Raw genomic sequence first — 19,605 nt, forward strand, 5'->3', positions numbered from 1 at the left:
ACTGTGTGTAACTGGATAAGTACATGGTACTGCCTCATCCAAGTCCTTCCCTCTCAGGACATCTGCAGGATTGTAGTTCCATACCCCTGTTGTCCCAAGACAACCTACTATTCGCATTTTGTCTTTCCCACTTACTGGCTCTCTCACTTTGGTTTCCCACCTTGCCTCCGTGGATACCTGTATGCCACATGGCCCCATTGGTTGCATTCAAAATATTTAACCCTAGCTCCTGGACACGTACCTGGACTAGTGGCTTCCCCTGCTACTGGCAGATTCTGTTGGGGCAATCTGTGCTGCTCACCATGGGTTCCTTTAGACCCATGAGCAGTACGGGGGGGTCCCCTTCCTGTGCAGGGTTGCCCTGCTTGCCAGGTATAAGTCTCCATTCTTCCCCAACTCATCTGAAGTAGCACATTGTCTATCAGTTAACCAGCTCCTCATGTCCTCAGGCAAAGTGCTGAGGGCTTGTTACCTCACCAAAAGGTCTGCCAGCCCTTCAAAAGTGATGAACTGGCATCCACTCACCCAGCTATGAAAGTAAATGCTCAGTTCAGCAACATATTCACACACACTTTCATCTGCCTTACGTCTATGCTCACAAAACGTTTTCCTATACATTTCAGGTGTTAGCTTAAAACATTTTAAAAGACATTTGTTTACAGCAGTATAATCAAAACAGAGTCAGGCATTTGTGATATACAAGTTGCATCTTTCCTATGGAGTAAGAAGGTCAGGAACCGTACCCAGAGCTTTTGGTCAACACTATACTGTTTGCATACCCTCTCAAACATATGAATGAAACTATCAAAATTATCCCCTCTTTAAATTGCGGAAGAAATTTACTGACCTGTTGTGCTTCTGGGGTCCACTTACTCCCTTCCCCATTACCTCCATGACTCTGGCAAAGAGTCAGCATTTCCCTCTCATGCTTCCTCTGATGCTCCTTTTCTTCAGCTTCTATCTCCAAATGCCTGGCCTTCAACTCAAGTCTCTTTAGCTCCAGCTGGATTTTTAAGTCCACTGCAGAAAGGTTGAGCTGTCCATTCTCCGAGGATATTGTATCTCTACTCCCAGTTTGATTGTCCTTCGCAAAAAGGTTGAGCTGTCCATTCCCCAAGCATATTGTATCTCCACTGCCAGTCTGATTGTCCTCCTGGATGCTGTTTTCTGATGCAGCTGTAACCAAGGCTGCAATCAGGTCTGCCTTAGTCAGGTTTCCATGCACCAGTCCCCTAGCCTGGCACTTCTCCACCAGCTGGCTCCTTGTCAGCTTTCCATACTCCTCTGCTGACATGCTGCCTGCTCACCCTGACTAACTAAGCTAACAAAAGAAATAAAACAATTGTGATCTGAACTTTGAGTATTCACTGAGTGGCTGTTGTAGAGTACAAAACACCTTCAGAGATCACTGTACATAAGCTACAGGATTCACTCTACCCACACCACTACAAGCCAATTAGTATATGAAGTGGATCCCACCACTGCAAACCACAAGTGAGGATATCTTATCCCAACCACTGCCAACACAATGTGACGGCCGTGCCCTGGCCCAGCAATCAAGTAGCCTCAATCCTCACTACTAACACCAGGGAGGGCATCTCATATAGGAGAAAGGATAACAAATACACACAGTAAAGTACCATTTCCCTTTAGTGCACACAGAGATCACAGTAAGTCTGGGGCTGGTTGCTCCCTTGCTCTCCAGGTCCCCAATAAGACCTCCCCACTGGCACAGCTATAGGGTCCAGATCTCAGCCTAGCTGGCAAGCTAACCTCCAGTACCCTCTCTGTCCCACCAGTGCTTCGTGTCCCTGCCCAGGTAGCTGACACACCACATACACTTTGAGATAAGTATTTATACAACTTCACAGACACTCCTGGGAGAGGCTGACACAGATTCTCCTGCTGTGCCCTTTTACCCAGACTATACGGTAGTAATTACTGCCACCACCAGCTAATATTTATCAGCTACCCAAAGGCCCTTAAAAGGGTGTCCAACTATTACTCTGCAGTATTATTATCCAGTTGGTAAGTGTGACTTATCAGTCTAAGGCTTATTAGAGTGGCCTTGTACAATAAACTCTATAAATATGCAATGTACTCTAGCGTTTAACTTAACTCTACAAAAACCAGCCACATGTAAAAGGTTTTTAAAATATTTAATAATAAATAATTTTAAAACACAGGACAATACTACTACACCACAGTGCTATCCAAGAGTTCAGAGATCACACAGAAACTTAAAATAATTCCATAGTACAGTTCTGACATAACAGAAACACACTTAAGTCTAATCTTTATAGTCCTAGGTATTTCTACAAGAAAACATACTTCTAAAGTAACGTCCTTTCATAGAGCAAGGCAGTGTTGAGTTAGTCAGATCAAAATGCTTCCAGTCTCTCTCTGAACAATAGTTTTTAAAATCACTCAAACATTTCTGCTGGGCCCTCCCAGATTACATCATTTTGATACTTAGGTTTTCCCAGTATACACATTACATCATTTTGACACTTAGTCTTGAGTTCCCAGGCCAACAGGCTACATTAGTTAACAGTCTAACACCTGCTCAGGAAACTACAACAATAAAAGACATTTCATATGTACACTCTAGTAATTATTCCTTAAGTTAAAACATTAGAAAGAATGTGTTCAGCACTACTATCTAAATCAAACGGTATACAAGACATACTTTTAACTTCAAAAGAACAGATGTGAAATTCTTGGCTTAGTGTTCCTTACAGCAGATGGCAATGTTGCTACAATCTTGAAGTTCACATTTTACAGTGTTTTCTTTCATTTAAGAAACAAGTCTGTATTTTGCATTTATATTTACAAATGCCGCAGTTATGTATCAAATTATATTTGACTAGGCTGGCAGCCTTCACCCCTTCTTCCCCAATCTTCACACCACCAACCTGCAAATGATTTGTTCCCTGTCTTGGACACATCCATCAGTTTCTCAATAAATAAAGTCTTTAACTGTGCTTCTCAGTTCACTAAGTAGCATGCAATTGTGTTACCAATAAAAGGAATTCAACTGAGATCGGATACAGAGTTTTTTTCTGTTGAGGCAACATTGGAAGATATATAATTTTTCTTGAGATTTTTCTCTTCTTTAGGTCTGTTACATGGTCAAGCTGGGGTTATCAGCCAGGACTGAGTACTGAGAGTCTCCAAGCCTACTGTCATTGTCACTGGACAAGGACTGAATATACTTTTGATCCTAGCTAGACCATTTCCCCAGTCGGACTTTATTGATTTTACTTTGGTCAGAGGTGATCACATTTCCTGTCACTGAGTTCGAGTCTGATGTTTACCCCACAACAGGAGGTTGTTTCCAGAACTGGATTTGTCCATGACCTCCCACCACTAGGACAGCCTTTCAAGTGAGTAATTACATCTTTTGATGCCACAGTTGGAATTGGGATATCCTGAAATGGATAGGGATGGTTCACCAAACTGAGGTCTCTATTTGCCTGCTGAATATGACACAGTGCCTGAAATAATTAAATCAGGTCATCCCATTCCTCTTCCACTGACTGTACCCATACCTCTACTTTTTCCCTTTACCTCTTCCTCTCCATGAGCCTCCAGGCTTTTAATTTTTCAAATCCATTAGATCTTCTTCAGACTGATCACTGCTGCAGTAGGCTAAGCTTGTACAAGTTCTAATCTGCTTAGGATGCAACAGCTGGCCAACTTTAAAAGTTTCATGGCACCTTCCACACACCCAAACCATTGGTCAGCTCAGGCTGAGCTGACTAAAAATACAGGTTTAGGTGCCAAGCCCTTCAGAGCTTTCCTGCCACTGAAGAGAGTGTTCGTCTCCAGGCTTCAGAGGATCGACAGTTGGCTTGTAATGTTTCCTTGCTGGGTAGGTACATTCCCTTTAGGGAAATACCTTCCAGATATTATTTTTAATGTTTTAATGTACTTTCCTTTGTGAGAAAGTACATTGTAAGCTAGGAATATGTGTTTTTATTGGCAGTCCCATGACTTTGCTGTATTTTTAAGCAAGAGCCCACTTTTGTGTTTCATGGTTTAAAAATCGATTTTTCTCTGGAGAAACTGTTTCCATTACTTTATTGAGGCTGGAGTGCTTTTTACTTTGGTTTTATTGGGAAAGTGACTTTGTATTATTTTTGAATTTTTGCCGGCTTGTGCTGCTTAGTTTCCATGGGAAAGAAGCATTGTTTTCGGCTTGACCATGGAGCAAATTACTAGTCCTATGGTAGGTCAGTCAGTCTTCCAGCCTTAAAACATAAAAAGTTAACTAAACAGCCTTTGCCACCGCAGCAGGTGAGCAATTTGCCTCAGCTGTAGATGGGAGACTCTGCTGTGGCCAAAGCTGGCTTCTGAGACCACACCTATTTTTCCACTGACCTCTCTGGTGTTGCCCATACAGCCATTATGGGCCAGGGGGGGTAGCCACATTATCTGCTGCTGTTGGGCTTCCCTCCAGTGGGCAAAGGAGATCCACTTTTGTAGATGTTGAAAGAAGGGGCAGGGAAGGTGCCCATGCTTAACCAGAATGTTGTGCTGGGAAGCTGTTGCAGCTATTAAAAATCCTGTTTGCCTAAAGTCTGGCTCAGGGTCTTGTACAGGCTGTTGACCGTTTTTATCAGGTGCTTTCTAGTAAGAAAAAAGAGACCTCTTTTCCTGAAGAAATTCACAAAATTGAATCTGAAGAGGAATGTGACAGGACAGGTATTTTTTTCTCCTCAGATTTTTGATTCAGACTCTAAGGAGAGCAACAACTTCAACTTGACTGCCTAGATAGTAGGATCTTAATACCATCTTAATACCTTTTAAGCACCTGTTTACTGAGAATGTGCAGCAGGTACTAATGGATGCAAGAAAGCATGCTACTAGAAAATCATACATTAGCAAATGGAAAAGGTTTTCTAGTTGGTACCAACAACATAACCAGCATCATTTAGGCCTAGTGTTTCTCTGGTTTTACAGTATTTATCCAAGTTATTTTCCGGTGGCTTATCTTACTCCATTATTAGCCATTTCAGCATATCTGCCCGAGGATGCCCTGTCTTTCAGGTCATTCCCATGTCCAATGTTTTTAAAGGCTGATTTGCATAAACTCTGTGAAAACTGGTGGCTTCTCCATAGGATCTTAAATTTGCATTGGAAATGCTAACACTTGCTCAATTTAAGTCAGCTCATCTGGCTAACTTGAGATTCTTAATGTGGGAAACAATTTTATTGGTTGTTCTATGCAAGAGCAACAGCTGAGATGCAAGCTGTTACTGTGGGTCAACCTTATCTCATTTTCCAAAGAGACTGGGTTTCCTTGAGATCTAATCCTTCCTTTCTACATAAAATGGTGTCAAGAGTTTACTTTAAGCCAAACTGTCCATCTCCATATGTTCTTTCCTGAACCCAAAAATAAGTGAAAAAAAAGGATGTTTCATAGGTTGGATGTCTACAGACAACTGTGGTACTATCTTGACAAAACAAAATCTTTCAGAACTTCCAGTCAGTTGTTCATTTCTTGTGAAGGTAAGAAGGAACAACCTGCGTCAAAGCAGGCTGTTTCCAAATGGTTGTCTTGGGCTATTACCTTTTGTTAGTCCCACCACTGCAAAACTATCCCAGGCAGGGTCAAGGCACAGTCTACCAGGGCCTTGGCTTCATATGTTGCTTTTTGTAAAGGGTTAGACTCTAAATATATTCTAGAATCAATAACTTGATCCTTTGTACATGCTTTTACAAAGCAGTATAAGCTATATTCTAGATTCCTTCTCCAGGTTTAGGTCAGGCTTTGCTAGGACCATTCTCCAGGGGTTCCTGGGCCCTTCTTCTTCTACCTCTCAGCTATGGTAATCTACTCCTATACAGTAGGTTACTGCAGCAGTGATCAATATGAAGAATATAGTGTAACTGTGTATGTAAACTTACCATCACAGTAGATATTTGATCACTGCTGCAGTAGTTACTGCTTCCCCCCCTCCAGCCCCCACCCCCTGTTTTTGCTGTATTTTTTTGCCAGGGTGTGGACGTTTTCTATTGTTCCTAACAATGTCCTCTCAGGGCTCAGCCTCCTTCTCTCAGTTGGCATGAAAGCTCTGTAGGGCATAGCCCCCAAACCTGTGCTTGTAGTCAGCTCAGCTCGAGCTAACGGTTTGGGAGCAGGTAAGGTACCCTAAAGCTGTGGAAGCTGGACAGCTGTTGTATCCCATGCAGGATATAACCTATATAGCTTAGGCTACTGCAGCAGTGATCATTCGAACATCTACTGTTATGGTAAGTTTTATTACACAACTGTGCTTTTTTTCTCGTCAGTCCACCTCTTTTTGTCTTGACACTCCAGATAGTGACTGAAATACTCAAGCAGTACTTTTAACTTCTCTGACTTGTCACTTCAAGCACATTTGCTTTAACTGAGCATGAATGGGTGGATGCAGTCCTTGTACAAAAGTAGCTCCAAGAGCTGTAAGGGCAAACAAGAAAGGGTGAGCTATTCCCAAATGAGGATGAAAAACTGTTTTAAGTCACTCAGAGTAATTCTTGGATCATTCCTTCTTACTTTGTTTGCAATTTTTAGAAGTCAGAATGGCATACTGTCAGTATTGCATTTATTAATGTTTTTCTTTTGTAGGTCAATACCTTTAAGTTCCACATTGGGCATATTTGCCCCTTTATATTACTTTTGCCTTATTTCAGATATGGTTTTGACATTTAAGAGCTGCTTGAGATCTGACGGATTTGAATTGCATCATTCTACTACTGTTGCAATTTCTTCCTTTAAAGTTAAATGTTTCTCTCTAATGTTAGAAAAATTCTTAGCCATGTTATACAGATTAGGAGTCGTCAGTGGATGATGGAATAATGTAGTAATTCCTTGAGGTATAGTGACTGCTGTAAGTGGGGCTTGCAATATTTTACCTTGTTGTGATCCTACAGTTTTGGAATATGCTCTGGTACAGGCTTGCAATAAGGTGTGGTGCTGTGATGTCACTGGGGGAATTGCATTGTGAAAGTACTTGCAAATGTTTGGGGGTCATAGGAGACAGGAGAACTGTCTGTGATGTTGGGGGTGCCTGAAATGAATTTGATGCACCCTGTGAAGAATCTGGAGACTCCTCTACTCCTTGCAGTCCTTTTCCCCTGCTGAACGTCTGACTGCCACTTGTAAATTTAACAACTATAATGCACTAACTGTAGCTGCAATATATATATATATATATATATATATATATATATATATATATATATATATATATATATATATATATATATATATATATATATACCCCCTGGGGACAACATAGAACAGATAGTTTTCTGGCTGTCAAATAACATACCATATGAAACTGTTCTTGGTGACGTCAACATCAGTTTGCTAACACTGACCTGTAATTGCCCAAAGTCAAGCATCAACTTGCATGGCTTCTCACAGCTCATCTCCACTCCAACCCATACTAATTATAAAACCAAATCTAATTCTCTCATTGACTGGATACTAGTCTCCAGTCCTCACAAATACCACTTCCCAGAATCACTCCCTGGTTCACTAAGTGACCACTCACCAATTAAAGTAATTTCATTTTCCCCCACTGCACCTGAACACATAAATATAAAGAAGCCCATAGAATGTCCAATTTTCACCCTGATACATTAAGTAGCCTTCTCTCCTCAATAAGCTGGTCATTTCCAACTCACGCATCTCTTGATGAAGCAATGCTAAAATTTAATACCATACTTCTAAATGTATTTAACTGTCTTGCCCCCCTACAAACCATTAGAGTTAAATCTGTCAGTTTCCTCTAGCTAAAAAAACACTACATGCTCCCTCATGCACAAAGGAGATAATGCCTGGAAAACCTGGCCTAAAACTAAAGCTCCCGCTCATTTCCAAACTTGTAAGGAACTTTGCAACCTTACCAAAAAACATAAGTAAAGACAAAAAGAACTTCTACCAGAAATCCCACACCTCACATTCAACAAGCCCAAAAAATTTTTGGAATTCCATTAATCAAATACTACACCCAGGTAAGCCGTCAACTCCTAACCCGTGCCCAAACAATACTCCCCTAGAAAGTGCATTGGTATTTAACTCTTACTTCATAGACACCATCAGTAAACCTATGCCTACAGCCAACTGTAGCAACTCCACTGACCTCCTCATCCCCTCTAAACAAAATAACTTTCTCTCTTAAACCAGTACGTATAAGCTATGTCAAACACCTACTTCAGAAACTGAAACCCTACTCCTCCACTGAAGACAACCTACCTTCACTCTTTCTAAAGGCAGCTGCTAACTCACCTAGCTCTCTTTTCATCAGCTGCTCTTTAACTGAATCCAAAGTCCCCTCTGTCTGGAAACAAGTTTATACACTACCTCTTCACAAAGGAGGTAAATCCACAGAACTTTCCAACTTCAGCCCAATAGCAATTATGCCCCCTCTATCAAAAATACTGGAGAAATGTGTACACAAACAACTCCTGCACTACCTAATCCAAGAAAACTTACTAACCCCTACTCAGCATGATTTTCACCCAAACCGTAGTATGACAACAGCCCTCATCTCCTTCACTACCACTATCTTACTTGCCAGAGATGACAACAAACTTGTCTTGTGTCTCTTCCTATACCTCTCCAAAGCTTTTGACAATGCCTCTCACCCCCTGCTCCTTGACATACTCTCAGACCTTAATCTCTCAAGCTCAACTGTTTCCTGGTATTCAAGTTACCTTACCGACAAACAGCAATCTGTTAAATGGCTCTCTGCATTATCCACTCCTCTTCCCATTAAAATTGGTGTCCCTCAAGGATCAATACTTGGTTCTCTATTGTTCAACATATTTACAAACCTTCTGCACTCATCCTATCCACAGTCCTTACTCATACAATATGCTGATGATTCCACAGTCATCACCACCTCTGATAACCTCTCAGACCTTAACACCCTTATTCAACAATCCTTCACATCTATTGAAAAATGGCTCGCAATAATCAACTAATCTTAAATACAAAAAAGTTCAAACTCTTGATATTTATTCCCAAATCTCTCAACCATCTTAAATCCTCTTTCTAAATCTCATCTCCCAATAACACCACTGTCACAGTCGAATCACATATTTAGCTTCTGTGAGACAATATAGATGACCAACTCAAATTTGACCTACACTGCATCAAGAAAATTAACCAAAAACTAGGCCTGTTTTACAGAAACAAAAAAATTCTAACCAATTAGTCTTGAATCTCCCTTTCTCATGCCTTCTCCCAAACGTCTTTTATAGCTCACAAATCTTAACCAACCTGCAGTCTTCTCTTCTACTAAAACTCAAAGCCACTTATATTAAAGTTGCCAGATTTGCTGCTAACCAAACCTCTAAATCTTACCTCTGTCACTCTCTCAAAACTCAAGAATTTCCCCACCAGCTCCTCTCTCAACTACTGATCATACATTCCATCCTCTACAAGCCTTCCTTCTATGCTGATATCTCCTCACTCGTCTCCCTATACATTTCTCCCAGGACACTCAGAAGCACAGAACAAAATCTATTAGAAATGTATAAACCAAAAAAAAAACTGTTGGACAAAACCTCTACAGTTACAATCCATCCCTCACCTGGAACAAGCTTCCCTTGGCTATAAGAAATGTCAACCACCCACAAAAATTCAAAATTGTTCTCAAAGGTTTTTTAACAAACAACCCAACTTGCCATTATAAACACCCTCCTTGATCCTCCTAGCCTATCCTACACCTGTCCCTAACTAACAGCTCAAACCTTACTATACAACCCTGTCCTCAAACTCATCTCATATTTTTACCTCAACTCTCCTCCCCTCCTCCCTCATACTTATTGTCTCACAACACCAGCCCCTCTGGTTGCTTTGTTTTTAACCATACTTCCCTTTTCAGACTTTCATATACTAATTCCACTGATAGACCATCCTCTCTACTAGAAGTACAACTTTTCTAAGTGTCTGATCATCTCATACTTCATACACTGACTTTACAAATGAACCTTAAATCCTATAACTCAATTTTGAACAAATGGACACATTTCTGTAAAGCTGTATTTTTGAAGCTTATGTATTATAACCTGTGTACTGTTGATTTGTTTATAATTCTTATTGTTATATTCTGTTGGGTATTCTCGTGGAGCTTTTCTCCCCAGGCCTCCACTGAAAAAGGGCACTAGCTCAGTTGGACTATCCCTGTCAACAAATGTCAAATAAATAAATAATAAATATGGTGGTAGGAGTACAGTTGTGGTCAGAAGAGGTCTATTTTCTACGTTTTGTTTCCTCTTTCTGACTAGTATTATTTCTGCCAGTCTTTGTCAGGACTGGCTGAAGAGGTCCTATTTTGTGTTTTCCTACTGCCTTCTTAATGTCTTTATACTTCTGTAGCAGTTTTTTGATGGTACCTTTTAACCCTGTCAGTGCTGATTCCTCATCTGAATTAAAAACATTAATATATCAGTAATGTAGTGCGTCTCACTGCCCTTTTTTATTAGTCATATAAGGTGTCTTATTGATCAGCATCTGTTTTAGCTCTCCTGCTTTCTAATGCCCTCACCCGATAAACAATTTATCTATAATCAAAGGTTACATTATGCAGAAACCTGTGATCAGAATCATCATTAGTAATCCATTTACATTTTGTCTGAATACCTACAACTGTTTTGTCTGTAATTCATGTATGTAAGGTATGTTGCAGTACCCTTTTGGGGGTCTGTTTTACTTAGATCCTCCCACTGTAGACCCTAGTCCGACACATACATACTCTCACACAAAACAAAAGAAGTGAGGACCTACTCACTTCATTCTTTTATTTTGTATAGCTGGGAATGATTGTAGCTAAATATGTATTAAGTCTTCCTTCCATTGTACTCGCATTCAAGTTAAATACTCGTATATGATGATTTACTTTCCTAAAAATCTTGCTTTTTTTTACCTAGAATTTATTTTTTGTTTGTTTTGTTTTGTTTATACAGCTGTATATTGCCTAGGACGTTTGCAACCCCCAAGTACCTTTTTTAAGGCAGAGTCTGTCTTCAAGACCTTACAACATAAATTCTAATACAGTCTGTGTCATTGTGGCACTAATTGCTGGGTGTTTTAACTAGAAAATGCCTAATCTTGAGGCCTTCCTGATCCTTAAACAAATGCACATCTGTATAATTATTGAAGCTAGGTTTCACTGTGGTGTGAATACTTCCTTTTTACCTAGGTTTAATGCCTACCTTTCATACAGAAACCCTCTGGCCAAGGTAGGAGCACATCTGTATTCATCTGGAGTCCCATTAACTCATGGCAGATTTTGCATGGCACTAACCTGGAACACTTGTATATCCTAGTGGCACTAAAGAAATCCAATTACCATATTATTGCCACCTGTGGAAACCTTTCTGTGTCTTCTGCTGACCATGATACCTATCTCAACCAGTTAGGAGTCCCTGTCTGTAGAACCTAATACACTGGGTGACTTTAACTATCTTTCAGTTAACTGGCAAACACGTGCAACCAACAGCAGATATACATAACAGTTCCCTAACTTTATCAACACCAACTGTCTTAACCAAGTCATGCTTTCTCTGACAAGAGATGCCGGTGTCCTTTATCTTGTTTTTACAGGTATATGCAACGGGTATCATGCTCATCTTTGGTGTAGAAGGCTGTAGGGTCTATTCCCACACCAGGTAAATCAATTGCTGACACTGCAGTTCAGCATAAGGGGGTGCTACACTCCTTTGGAAGAGACCTTAACTTGAGGTTCCATGTGCTTCAGTTGGTGGTGGCTCAGATGGATGCAAAAGATCCCACAGCAACTATCAAAAAGAGTAGAAGCTCCCCGATGCCTTGACTAGATTCCTCTAGTGTGTAAATACCACCTGTGGTCTCCCCTGAAAAGAGGCCACTAGCTTAGTGGGACTAACCCAGTCTTTTCTGGGTAGATTGGAGGTGGTATTTATACTTCTAGAGAAAATGTGACCAGTGCATCAAGAAACTTCCTCTACTCTTTTCGGTAGGCTTCATGTAATCTTTTTTATATCCATCTGAGCTACCAACAACTCGCGCAGATGAGACATCTCATTTGAAGGATGGAATTTCCAGTAGTGTTACTCCACAGGCTGTGTATTGGGTCCCTTCTTCATTAGCATATACTCCCCTGATGTGCAAGCTGATGTCAGGGATTATGGCTGACAAAGTTTGCTGATGTCTTTAAACTTTACACTGTCATTAACTCTCCAAGTGATATCCATATCTTGCAAAGACTAAACCACACTAGTACCTTGAGTCACAGACGTGAGCTGACACTCGGTGCTAAAATTTGTAGTGTAGTACTCTGTGTGAAACAAGAACACTCCTGCATCTAGCAAATAAATCATACCCCCTCACAACTGATACTGTTGTTAGAGACCTAGGTACATTCATAGACAATGGACTCTCATTTTGCCACCTTTTTCTTATTGTTAGAACATTGTTCTTGTTGGCCTAGCTAGTTATTAAGGGTGTATATTCCAAGTCCAAGGAACTTATTTTCTGTCCCCCCAGTGCTCACCCTCTAATCAGGCCCATATTAAAATACAGTGCCCCCTTTGGCATGTACATAAGCAAACCCATCACCCAAATTGAAAGACAGTAATGCCTCCTAGCCAAGAAAAGTTTAAGTATGAGTTCCTTAATTTACACAGACTGAATAAGAGCCCTATCAGTTTATCTCTCGTAGATTCCTGTTTGAAGTCCACTGCGTGGCCTACAGGACTCTAAAAAACCCAGTCCTGCTTAACCCTTTACACCTCTGAAAAACTGGAAATGCCACCAGTAACTGATCTACAGACCTAAACCTACACTGCAATATAAACAAAACCTGTTGTCATCCCCAGCTGTGGAGCAGTGTCTCACTCCACATCAAACAAAATAGCTCCCTAACTACCTTGAAAACCAACCTTGATAGGTGGGGACTTGTAAACACACCCCTGAGCTATGTCCTTAGACCTTTGTAGAACAAGAAAGTAAATAGTGAGACCTGCATTGATTAGGCTCCTAATGATTTCCTGGACTGATTGCTTGGTAGTAAATAACCCATGAGCTGTGTTTTTCAACATATTTTAGATGCCTTATCTAACCTGTTATTTAGGTGAGCAGTGGGTTATTTGTCTTCTACAAGCAAACTTCCTTCAGTGACCTCTTCACTCAAAAAACACAAAAAAAGGTAGGCCAGTACTCTGTGTTTCTAATATGACTTGTGCCTTTAATTTCATCAGCACAAGACCAGTGCAAGGCATCAGTTGGGACAGTTTAAAGAATTTGGCTGTGATGGGAAGCTGAAGATGGGCAGACCCAGATGCAATGATTTATGTTGCAGTGATCTTACATCAAATATCGGGTGTTCTGACAAGTAACTTTCACATCTGTACCTTCTGGTTATGTCTAGAGATTTCTCCATTTTCTGATCAAATCTTAGTGAAATTATTGCGTGTGTTTGGGGGGGGGGTCTTATTAAATAACTGCCTATAGGCTGTAGCTTTTGCCAGTGTAGGTAATGTAGTATACCACCTTTAAGTCACTCTCAAAGATATGCTGTTGTGGTGAGCATTAATTGCTCTCTTTTTTTAGCTTTTAAAGTTTCTCGACTTTATCATTTCTAATTGGTAAAAGTGTAGTAAAATTATGATGAAATTTATTCATTTATTTTTTACTTTTTCCCCATTTTTCAGACATGCCCCTGCTGATGTTCAGCTCGACATTGATGGAGATCGTGAAGTAGAGAGAATCTATTCACTCTTTGATACCTACTTTTTTCGATTAAACAAGATGGAAGGCAAGTAGCTTCTGAATGTTGCATGTTTTGTACTGTTGAGTGCTATGGAAAGGGAGTGTGGTATAATTGCAGAAGCTTTTTATCAAGTATGTGGAAAAAAGTTTGGACTCTCAAATGTTTTAGGACCTCAGTGTAAGTTACTTGGTAGCACTTCTACCACTGGATCTAAAGGTTTTGAGTTCTAGTCCTGCTAGTGAAGTTATACTTGAACATTAGCATCTGAGTGCAACATAAGAGGCTTGTTATACTTTGGAATTGTGCCTGAAACATTGTAACCAAGATCCTTTCTATGAGTCCTAGAGCTGCTTGGCACTTTTCTGTTGCATGTCCAACGTGGAGGTTAAAGAATACAAGACATAGTTGCATAAAATGAAGGAGTTTGTACATTTTTGCTTCTGTATTTTAATAATGACTTGGGTCCCTTTACAAATTTCCGTAAACAGAAATCAGGGGAATAAATATATAAAAAGAAATTGTCAGGAGAGCATTATGATGAAACTGTATCCATTTCCAAGTTATCCATCTCCATATTTTCTTTTTCAGAATTACTACAGATAACTCTAGTTTCTTTTAATGTTGTAATCACAGACCACATTTTCTCAAAGTTATTTAAACTAATGCTATTATTTTGCAGCCCAAATAAATACATAGTATTCCATTTGTACCACTTCACTGCAAAGAAGGTAGCCTTTGCATGTAGTGTTAAATTTAATTTTTCACTTTCATTTCCACACACCAGACTTACCTTATTCATAAGCTATCTGTTCTAAAGAGGCACCTATGAAGCTACACTAGAAGTTGGACATTAGTGTATGAATACTCACAATAGATGTTCAGTGGACTTCATTGTATTACTATACACACACACTTTTAGTAGATTCTTGGGCATTATGTAACACACATTTTTGTATTGCAGTATTTTCTACTGTTGTTAGAAATCATATCTTTAACAGGAAGAGAACCACACCCCTAAGTCTAACTCCCTGAGAGGATAGCAGCACCCAAACTGTCCATTTGCCGTTAAGTAGCATTTTGTGGTTATTTTCACCAAGGTACATCTCCTGCAAGGCAGCAGTCAAAGGATATGACTGTTTTAGATATATCAGGGCTCAGTGTTTCTTATTTGCATTCATCATGCAATTTGCATTTCATATAAATGATCTCATGCTGTGAGTGAAACTGCAATTACCCTGCATTAGAAAAGGCTTTGGAGAATATGCAAACCTATTGGGATACTCAAGGTTTTAAAGGGGTGAATTAATGTAATGGGAGAATGTAGTAGAAAACAAGTCCATCTTTTCATGGTACACAATCCATGTACCATGACTAAACTGTTATTGTACATGCAGTTTCCTATCTGCTTACAAGCCATATATTAAAAAAAAACAGAACTAGAGCAACAACGTGCAAGCAGAAGACAACTTAATTTTCTTCATCTTACACTTTTTCTCTTTTGTTTTGTTCTTTTAGAGCCATGATTAGTAAGTGTGGGAACAGAATATGTGTGTTTGTGCCTGAATTTGTCTATGTATGTGCATTTGGAGAAGAAGTTGTAATGATTTGTACTGCATACATCTGACCACAAGTCGAAATCCATTACTGTGACTATTATTTGTGTATTAATTTATTCTTTTGGTCACATTCAAACATCTGAGTTGTACACAGCCAATAAAGTAGCTAGTGAGTGTGTTTGAGTGTGCATGTGTCTGTGTGAGAGTTCTAATGGTTTACTATATGTGCTTGACAGCAGTGAGATAAAATCTATTACTGTGGCCATTATTTATGTATTTCTTCATGCATCTGATCACATTTATCCTTCTGAGGCATACACTGTTAGTAATGGGCTGCAACTGGTGGGCATAGTATGTGTGTTTGTCTGTCTGCATCTGTCTTTGTGTGTGTGTAAGTGTAGACATTAAATGTTTGTTATATTTTGGAAATAAAATATTCCTCCCTCCAACAGCAGTTACATGCATTATATTAATAATAAAAACAAATTTTAAAAAATTAGAAGATAACTCATTTTCTAAACCTAATAATGACCTCCAGGATAGGCATTCCAGGGAAATAATGGACCTTCCTGGGAGGTGGCAGCCCTCCACTTTAGACACTGGACCTCATAACACACCTGGACAGTACATTATTTCCCTGTAACTCCCACCGTATTTGATATTAGGGCTTGTTTCCAACTGTTAGCATCCTTGTGTTAGCTAAAATCTTTTATCTATTGCCTGTAATCAAATGAGAACACCCTACCATGTTTTTTTCATGTAAAGAAAATACAGCGGCTACATAAAAATCTAACCAAATCAGCATATTAATGCCCATACATTGTTACTCGCCCCTTACCCATGTAAAGGTGGCTCATCTCATAAACTCATCTTGAGTCAGAGTCTTGTAGCAAAGCAGGTTTTATTTATGGACAGGATAACAGCATTTGAGAATTTCAAAGTGCATCTAATCATGACAGGCTAATATTTAGCTTTATACACATAAAGTACAAGAGTCACAATCCCTCAACTTAAGTGGTTCCTTTAGAATATTAAAAACCAGAAAAAGTGCACCACCAAACAACGAAACACTGAAGAAAAGCACCAGTGGAAGTAGTAAAAATAAAATATTGCAGACAAACAAATAGCGTATTCCCACTTTATTCTCCGCTTTCGTCTTAAACTTCTTCAGAATGATAAAACACTACAAAATACCAGTGGTTTAAATACTGAAACATCTTAAACCAATTAGTCAATTATCCAATAAAAGAAAAACAATAAAACAATTAATCAAAAAGAAAACTAAGAACCAGGTTTTGTCAAACCGTCTTGTTATACCCCTGCCTTGTCACACACCATTAAGGTATTTGAAGACATTTGTATACAAGATGCTTATGAAATGTTGAATGTTAAACCAAACTTTTATAACAACATGACTTTAGAAGAAAAAGATGCTTTACGAAATTTGAAAAGCATGACTGGCAAATTTAGGTTTATGAGGAGTGACAAGGGAGGTAACATTGTGGTGATGACTCAAGAAGCTTACATTAACAGTATGAGGGAAATCTTAGACAACACCCATGAATATGATATTGTTACTCTTTTTGACATTCATCGTTGTCACAGGTTGATTCACTCGCACTTGTATGAAGCTTTAATGTCTGGTGACATCAGCTTTGAGTTGTATGAGTTTTGTCTTATTGACGAACCCAGAATTGGTGTTATGTTCGGAATACCGAAGACTCATAAAAGTGTCAATCGACCACCTTTTAGACCCATCATTTCTTCTCCACACAGTGTTACTGAAGGTTTGTCTTTAGTGATTGACGCATTTTTGGGTCCTATTATTACTGAAGAAATTTCTTTTACTCGTGACTCCTGGCATTTCTTGGAGAAAATTAACCACTACAATTTAAGTGGTGTTTTTGATCCCAAAAAACATATTGTTCTCACCTTGGATGTCATATCACTATTTACTTGTATTCCTCATGTAGATGGAATAGAGGCTGTTAGGAGTTTTTTATGTACCCATAGAGCTAACTTTAGTAACAACATTATTTCTACAATTTGCACATTTTTAGATATTATTTTACAAAACAATTTCTTTTTATTTGATGGAGTTTATTATCGGCAAAGAAGGGGTGTAGCTATGGGTTCCCCGGCTGCCCCCGCTTATGCCAACACCGTTATGGTGTGGTGGGAACACCAATTTATTCCACATTTAACCAAATTATATAACATCTCCTTTTATTCTCGTTTTGTTGACGATTTGTTCTTCATCATTGAAGGCAATGAACAAACTGTAGAAGTTTTTTTGTCTGACATTAATTCCTTTTCTCCATTTTTAAAGTTTGTTGCTGGCAGTTTTGGCCTTAGTGCAAACTTTTTGGATGTATTTCTATTTTGGGATTCTCAGGAAAAGATGTTTCAGAGTCGAATACATCGGAAGAAAACTTTTAGTAACAGCTATGTGCATCACCGTAGTGGTCACCCAAGGCATGTGATGAGAAATGTTCCAAGGGGACAGTTCATCAGAGCCTGTCGTATGACCTCGTGTGATGTTGACTTGTTGCATGAATTTAGATTTATCATTTCCCTTTTTTTAGACCGGGGATATGATAGGGCTTTATTGACGGATATAGCTTGGGAAGTTTATCAGAAACGTCGAACACACTATTCTTCTTTTCTAAGAACCAACTTGAAAAATGGTTCTGAAATGTTCAAAAAAAGTAATTCCAACAACACTAACCACTCTTTGGCATGTTGCTTAGAAATGAACTCTGATTCTAAGCGGTTAATGGACATGATTGGAAAAAATTGGAGGGTGATCAAAGGAAATTCTGACATGTCTGCCATTTTAGGTGACAAACCTATTTTTACACACAAAAATAACTACAGTTTAAAAAGGATTTTGGAAAATCATAATGGTGGACACTGCTATGAGCTTAGCAACAGGAGAGGTATGTTCTGTTGCTATAACTGCAATACTTGCAGGTATATCTCCGTTGGTCCTTATATTTCTGTTAGTTCCTTCCCTAGAACCATCATGGTACCTGGTTATGTAGATTGTTGCTCCACTGGCGTTGTTTACATTGCCTTGTGTTCTGCCTGTCCGGCATTTATGTCGGTATGACGACTCGGCAATTGAAGACACGCATTAGGGAGCATCTCTACAGTATTAAAAAAAGAGATGACACTAATGCTTTGTTTAAGCATTCCTTGATATGTCCCAATTTTAAGAAATTTTTATTTTCCATCTTGGAAGTTTGTAAGAAAGACATGAGGGATGGTGATTACAAGAACTTTATACAACAACGTGAAACAGATTGGCAGATCAGATTAAAATCTGATTCACCCCCTGGGCTGAATGATGTTATCAATATAAAATGTTATTTAAAGCATCGTGATTTACGCATTAATAAAAATAGTGCAGGTTTTTTATTGCATTTTATGTAGGTATAAACCTGGTTCTTAGTTTTCTTTTTGATTAATTGTTTAATTGTTTTTCTTTTATTGGATAATTGACTAATTGGTTTAAGATGTTTTAGTATTTAAACCACTGGTATTTTGTAGTGTTTTATCATTCTGAAGAAGTTTAAGACGAAAGCGGAGAATAAAGTGGGAATACGCTATTTGTTTGTCTGCAATATTTTATTTTTACTACTTCCACTGGTGCTTTTCTTCAGTGTTTCCTTTAGAATATTATCAAGTACAAGAGTCACAATCCCTCAACTTAAGTGGTTCCTTTATAATATTATCCAGTGCAGTTTACACTTTTGCTGGCTGTTATAATATCCAGTAAACTCGATTTTCTCAACTAACTGACAACCCAAGAGTGTCTGCCTTACCTGATTGTCTAACTGAAATGTGTTAACTGGAAATGGGTTGGTTTTGGAATGGTTTGCAACCAAAACATTGGCCAGACATTAGGAGTAGTCTTAGTATACTACAGCAAATGCAATGAAAGAAAACAAAGTTGATCAATAAAGTGCAACAAGTACTAAGCAAAAATGACAACAGGCTTCCTGTTGTATCACTGTCAGCTGCATACTCCTGGTGGTTGTGGATCCAAATGCAGAACTTGCAGCACTTTGCATTTGTCTGCACTGATACTCAACTACATCTTTCTCCCCACTTAACCTTTCCCATTCCTTCCTTAGACTAACCCCCATCCAACTGTGTACCACCACAGTTACTTTTGAGGCATCATTGAAGAAGCTGGTCCTGTTTTTCCCAGATATGGTCTGAAATTAATGCACTAAAAGTACTGCGGCCAGGCAGACCATGTGGTATTTCCCTAGTCACTTCCTTTATTCTTG

At 39.1% G+C, this 19,605-nt stretch overlaps 1 protein-coding gene across 1 annotated transcript in view; it reads left to right on the top strand.

Annotated features, from left to right (window-relative positions):
- The window catches only part of LOC122802338 (ras GTPase-activating protein 2-like), a 384,535-nt gene that overhangs the window by 255,206 nt on the left and 109,724 nt on the right, over positions 1–19,605 (top strand). Inside the window, exon 6 of the mRNA XM_044071976.1 lies at positions 13,693–13,796. Coding sequence (XP_043927911.1) covers positions 13,693–13,796 — 104 coding nt within the window. The remainder of the gene's footprint in view (positions 1–13,692; positions 13,797–19,605) is intronic.

The sequence above is a fragment of the Protopterus annectens genome, chromosome 5.part0 (genome assembly GCF_019279795.1).
Source record: "Protopterus annectens isolate FY-2018-M chromosome 5.part0, PAN1.0, whole genome shotgun sequence".
NCBI lineage: Eukaryota > Metazoa > Chordata > Ceratodontiformes > Protopteridae > Protopterus > Protopterus annectens.